Genomic DNA, 6509 nt, shown 5'->3' with positions numbered 1-6509 from the left:
GCCGTTCGCGCCTCTCGGCTCTCCTGCCAGCGGCGCGCCCGTTCCTACACTCCCCTTCGCACCACCCCTAGTCAGGGTCTGCCCCGCGTCTGTCGGCGGGGTGATTTATCTGTCTCCGACCCCCGTCTCCCTTTGCTCCGGTCACGTTCAGTGGCGCCCGGGCAGGGTCCTAACCTTCCATAGCCGCGTCGCCGCTATGAGTTGATTAGGTGTGATGTGTGGGGGCTCGCCAGAAATGTGGGCTGGTCGTGCAGCCCACTGTGGGTCGGCCGGCTCACGTCAGAACAACACTCTGAAAGTGTACATATTTTGGTGGCGATGAATGCGTAGAATGATGACTGCTCTAGTTTTGTACTCATCAGCATTATTTTGGATCGGGAAGTGCATGTTTTGCACAGTTGAACCATCACTCGGACCGGACCCACGCGTTCCCAGATCTTGACATCAACCTCCGTCAGATAGCCAGGGTCCCATAGTCTGAAATTGGACCGTCGATATCAGTCACCCGCCGTCTCGGGAGCTGATACCGCACCTCACCGGGCGCCGCCAGCTCGCCCTTCCCACCCGGTCCGCGCCCCTCCCCCTCCCCTCCCCAGCTGACCTCTGACCCAACAGATGCGCCGGCGACGTGACATGACGCCACCAGCGGCAAAAACGGCGCCCGGGCCGCGCCGTGGTCGCCACCGGCGCCGATAGCGGGCGGCTGTGTTTGCCGTGTCTGCGGGTGGCGCCGGGGGCCGCTCAGATAGGTGCCGGGTCGGTAACAGCCGCCGACTGACAGGAGACACAGGGGTGGGGCCCGCTTAGATGCTCGCGGATCGGTAACAGCCGCCGACTGACAACTAGGGGACGCAGCGGTGGCGCCTCGGCCGCCTCTGAATGACCCAGCTAATGATTGCTCGTTGATGGATTGATCAGTATATCGGCGCGCATGCAGGCATCGGATGTTTACCTAAGAATTCGAGCAAGAATTGCTTCGTTATTTTTTATGAGCTCTTGTTTTCATGTTCTCATTTTGTTCTTACGCTGCCCTTGCCGCCACCATTACGCTGCTGCATTCCTACCCTTTCCATCTCCTGCCCAATCCCTCCCCCCCCAAGTGCCACCCTCACTCTTGTAAGATGGACTGCTCTAATGTTTGCTCAGTCAAGCGCCGGTCGTGCCTGATAAGTGAGCTCATCAATCTCCCTCTAGCCTGGCCCCTGTGCCGGCGTTTTTGGTCTCGGTAGCCGCGACAGGTGACGAGTCTGTTTATTGGTAATTTGTTTACTGCGCGCTTCTTATCGGCTGCTGCGATCGGGGATCTGACCGCGGGTATGTGGGTCAGCGCTCCCTGGTCAGCAGCTCGCGCAGAGGCGGCCTGCGGGCGGAGGAGGCGTGGCCGGTGTCTGACAGGGTGGGAGGCAGGGCCGCAGGGCACCGTCTGATTGGGTGGGGGGGGGGGGGGGCGACAGGGCTCATCCTAATGGGGTGTGTGGGCCATTGTCAGCGCTGCAGACTGCCAGCGGGGATGTGACGCCCGATGACCGATCTGGCATCACCATTTACCGGCGGCAGTCCTCAGGCAGTTGTCTGCAGCGTATGCAGGGGAAATGAGTGAAGAGGTTTGATTTTTGGAAGCGTACGAACGGTGCAGCGCTGCTCTGCGGGACTACTGCGCTCTGCGACTGGGTGACCTTCCCCGTGGCTGGCTGTCAACGCACATCACGGCTGTGCAGTGTGCACGCCGTCAGCTCACGCATATAACGGGCTGATGCCATAACCGAGGCCGGGCAACTCACGCTGCAGTGGACTCATAGTGCCTATAGCACTGGTGATCGGCGTGGCACATGCTATGCACGCTGGGTACACTGGTGATACTGCTAACGCTTATACCCACTGGCGCCGGTGCTGGTCTCTGTTGTATTCCGAGGTCCGTGGTCGGTCGGCTCTATCGGCAGACCGTACTCCGACCTTGTGGTCTCTCAGCCCGCACCGTGCCGTGTGGGGAGCGGACTCTGACCGACCGGCAAACAGGGAAACCTAGAGACCTACCACCGCCGTGGCCAGCCTTTGTGTCCGCGCCGAGCTGGGACGGAAAGGAAGGGGTGGACGGCTGCTCAGCTGCCGGACCAGGAACTCCTGCGTTCAAGGATGGATGGACTGGGGAGCTGAGAAACTGGGGCAGTTCAATGGGTTGTGTTGGGTCGGGAGCCGGAACCAATGGGATCGGAAACCGAGACCGGAGACCATAGATCTGGACATCAGGGACCAATGGACCGTGTCTCGGGGACCGGGACCGCGGACCGCGGACCGGCTGGTCTCCGGGAGGTCGGGCCGGTTACCTCGTCTGGCGCGGATCCGCCGCTATCCGGCGCCGCCAAATGGAGCAGAATTAACGGGGGAAGTGGAGCAGCCCGGCAGCGGGCGGCGGACGCGGGGACGGCCGGTCCGCGCGCCGTGACCCCGCCTTGGCCCCGTGACCCCCCGTCTGGAGGGCGGCCGATTTTATGGACTGATTGATGTGGAGTTGGAAGCGGCCGTGCCGAGGCCCGAGGGAGTGACGCCCGATAAAAGGGGAGGTCATCTTCCACGGCTCTGCTGCATGAATGAAGAGCGTCACGCTTCTCTGTGTCGGCGCCTGTGTTCGATTCCCGCTGATGCCTTGCGATAAATCCTCATTAAACCATGCCGTAAAAGGTGCAACCTCATGCGAAATTAATTTTGCACGACAGGCTATTGTGGCATAATGTGTGCCGTTATCTGGTGCGGCGGGGGCAGGGGGGGGGGGGGAGGGTCGGCGGGTGCAACTCAGGGGAGGGAGGACGGGGCAGCTGTGTAGGTGCGCGCACATGCGGCCCAGTTGGCCGGCTGTGGGTCGGGGCGGCGCCGGGGCGACTGGGCCGGCCGTTACCTTTCCCCTCCCCCTGCCCAGGTGTGTAGGTCCGGCGCGGGACGGTTCACCGCCCTTTGTCACCCCGCCGACCAGCTGGGGCCGGTGGGACCAGCTGGTGGGGAGGGGAGGGGATTCATCCCGCCGCGCGGCCGCGCAGTACCGCGTCTACCGTCCGGGCCGCGCGGCACGGCTGCACTGAGCGCCGGCCGGCGGCGCGGCGCGCTGCGCTGAATACCCGCCTCATATCTGTGCTTACTTTCCAGATAGGGCCGGTGTGCCGGCGCGGCGGCAATGTGTCGGAGGTGGCCGCGCCGTGCCGGCTGATGGAGCGCTGCTGCCGGATCTGACCGGACCCCGGCGGAGCGGAGCGGGTCGTCGGCCAACCCAGTGACCAGTGAGAGAGGCGACGGCAGCGGCCGACCTGTGCTGCAGTGGAATGAGTGTGCGCCTGTGAACGACGCCGAGCGCGGCCGACAGATCACACGTGAAACGATGGCCGGCCTGACCCAGACCGACGACTACAGCGACTACGCCTACAATGGAGACTACGAGTACGACGGAGGGGTGAGTACCCGTAGTCACTTTTTCATAGTCGTTTGTCGAAGCTCATTGCCTCGGTGTCGGCAAGTGTGGGCCTCACACCGTGATTCTGTGGTCGCGGCCAGCCGGTTCCCTGGTATTTACAGAGCACATGTTTTGCTGCAAAGAGCGACTGTTTCATCATGCTGAGAGGGGATATTCTGCACCTTAGCGATCGCATCCCAACGTGAGGCTGCCGTTTTATGTAAACAATTTACAAGATGGTCCTTGTCTGTCGAGCTTTGAGACCCCACCTATCGAACAACAATTTCGGGAACTGAGTTGAAACCCTGAGCACTTGTTTAGATTATCTTAAGATCGTCTACTGGTAATACCTACAGTCTGTAACTACAGTCTGTAGGTAGGTACTTATTCGACGGTTTCGGATTGCGGCGCTGCGGATATTGTTGACATTTCCATCCAAAAATTTAGCTTTTGAAGGTTTAATGTGATCGAATGTCGAAAAGCAGTTTGAATATCAAATAATCGTCTAAAATATTTGGATACCTTTATTGTAACAAAGGATGGTCCGTAGATGCCGACAGACTGTTATAGTCTCTCGATTATAATTACGAGCGAGCGAGCGCAGCGAGCGAAGCGAAGTCTTTTCAATATAGGTAACGGAAAAATCTCAACAGTTCAATTCCATTGTAATTCAGCTGTTGATAGCTGCATTCAACGCATATTGAAGTTTATTTACCACCTTAGTACCTACTTTTGATCATCCAATTTTAGCGTTGGAAGTTACTCGTTCAATATATGTCTGTCTATGAGAGGCCGCGTCGGCTCTCGAGTGCTGACCTCTGTGACCTCTGTGACCTCTGTGACCTGGGTGACCTGTGTACCGCCTCTTACACCGACTGACGTCATGATTCGTCCCGCTGACTCACCGACCGATGGCCTCTGTCCTGCCTCGAGGGAGCCCCTTGACCGGTGACCTGCCCTGATATTCCACCGTCACACCCGTGCTGACAGCGTGATCGCTGACCCTGCCCCCTCCCCCGGGCCCGGGGCACCCCCTGACCGGGCACTCTCTGTCCTGTCTGTGAGTGTCACCCCCGTGACCTCTACCTCGCCCAGCGCGGTTACCAGGCGCCCGGGTCTGTCCCACTTGTGACAGAAGTATCTGGGAAGGGCCACACCCGCCGCGCCGGCGGATTGACCGCCTGATAAACCGGGCACCACTCTGCGGCTAATGGTCGGACGCTCGGACATTAGTGGGCGCCGGGCCGGCGACCGGCGCCGTGACACCCCGTGACGCCCCGTGACACCCCGTGACACCCCGTGACACCCCGTGTCAGCGTGTCACATTGTGTCGTGTCATGTCATGTGTCAGGGCGTGCTTCCGGCTGGGTGTGGCGCGGCGGGGAGCTGTGCAGCAGCCGCTCATTGGGGGCATCATAACACATTAGCCGGAGGGTTTCTGGGCTTCAACCGGTGCAGATTATCACTGGAGCCGAGCTCAGCCCATCATATCCGAGCCGCCATCATTGCAGGGGAAGTATGACGAATATTCGGTGCTTCCGGAGTAGCGAGAATTTAGGTGTGCGTGGTTACAATGCAACGGATTTAGGCTTCGGACTTCGCACCTTTTTGTGGTGTATAAAGTTTTACAAGTTTCCAGGTGTGGGATTGCTTCTTTGCATGAAAGTATGGGATTTCGCCCGATTTTTGTCCCTGAATCCGCCGCTGCTCACGTGCTCGGCTAGGTATCCTGGCTATCGGTATGGCACGCTCGCCCCGGGCGCTATCTGCCCCCGGGGCGAACTGACAGTCGCGCCGCGAGGGTCACCGGAGGGGGGGGGGCGATAGCGCACACCGCTGTCGACAAACATCACATGATAGCGACTTATGTGAACACTGAACTGTGCAAACGGGAGCACGATCAGTCGTGTGAGACGTGTAGTTTCCATCAAATAAGAGTCAATGAGTGAAATTTGATCCTGTTCATTATATGTTGACAAAAATAACTGTGCATTGTGCAATAAGGTAACCTAGGAATAAGCGCAATGCGGGGAAATTTGTAGGGGATATATCGCGCTGAAAATGAGAAGCCATTAATGCTATCAGGCCTGTGTTCTACTTCTCTCCTTTTAAGAATGCGGCGCGTTTTCATGCCTTCAAAAGGGCTGCTAATTCGCGATTTCCTTGTGGGATTCTGTTTGACATTCAGGCGTTAGGCCGGTGCCTAATCTCTCCAATCATCACCCGGCCATTCCACTGCGCCGCCCCGTCAAATGAGAACTGCGATCCATCCATTGGACCGTGCCAGCTGTGCTAAAAGGGCCATTCGTCACATGAGGCCACCGTTTTCCAGTTGACGCCCAGGCCCTGCGCCGCCCCTGCCACTATGCGTATCGGGTGCGTTTGGTTGGTGTGCTAGCTCGTAAAGTAAAGCGGCCGCCCTCACCTTCGCCCCGCGTCAGCCGCGCGGCAACACGCGGTCTATCGACGTATCGATCGCTCTGCGTCACGCGGGGCGGTCCTCCCTCGTGTCCGTCCCGCTCCCTGGGACCCCTTCCCCTTCCTGCGACCCTCGGCGATCACTACCGTGTCGCTCGGGGCCGGTCGGGCTCCCCTTCGTCACTCCCTTGCCTCGCTCGCCGGGTGGCTAATGCTCACCGAGTGCAGCCAGTAGGGGTGCTCCTCAACACCCGTCCTCGGCACCCCCCATCCCCTTCAGCTGCCCGGATTGGTGCCCCCGCAGGAATGCCCGCTGCACAATCAGCTCACGGGTATAAGTGGTGGCCTCCGCTGAGCCGACGGTCAACTTCCGCCCTCCGTCGTTCCCACGCCCCCTCCTTATCCAGGGGATCAATGAGCATCCTGCGGAAGGGAGGTGACAGTCTGAGTCGCCTGTTCAACGGCTGAAGTGGCGGTGTTATATAAGATAATGCTGACTTACGATTGGCATTTGGAAGCCTCTCGAGAGCTGTTCTGGCCCATCAGCTGATGGCTGGCCTGTGTTTGCTGTTAGTCCTGTAGTCCTCAGCGGAATGGGGTGCGGCGATTTCATCAGCACTGGTGTCAGCGGGAGGCGGCGCCTGCAAAAACC

The 6509-nt window shown here is 59.3% G+C and overlaps 1 protein-coding gene across 5 annotated transcripts in view; it reads left to right on the top strand.

Moving 5' to 3' along the window:
* Window positions 1-3142: 3142 nt before the first annotated feature.
* The window catches only part of LOC122386293 (rho GTPase-activating protein 23-like), a 116662-nt gene continuing 113295 nt past the window's right edge, over window positions 3143-6509 (top strand). For all 5 annotated transcript variants that reach the window (XM_043375359.1, XM_043375360.1, XM_043375357.1 and 2 more), the window contains exon 1: window positions 3143-3439. In XM_043375359.1, the coding sequence (XP_043231294.1) occupies window positions 3368-3439 (72 nt within the window). In that variant the 5' untranslated portion in view covers window positions 3143-3367. The remainder of the gene's footprint in view (window positions 3440-6509) is intronic.

The sequence above is a fragment of the Amphibalanus amphitrite genome, unplaced genomic scaffold (genome assembly GCF_019059575.1).
Source record: "Amphibalanus amphitrite isolate SeventyFive unplaced genomic scaffold, NRLGWU_Aamphi_draft 000246F_arrow, whole genome shotgun sequence".
Lineage (NCBI taxonomy): Eukaryota > Metazoa > Arthropoda > Thecostraca > Balanomorpha > Balanidae > Amphibalanus > Amphibalanus amphitrite.
Note: the sequence above shows the minus strand (reverse complement) of the source record. Positions and strands in the feature narration are given on the sequence as shown.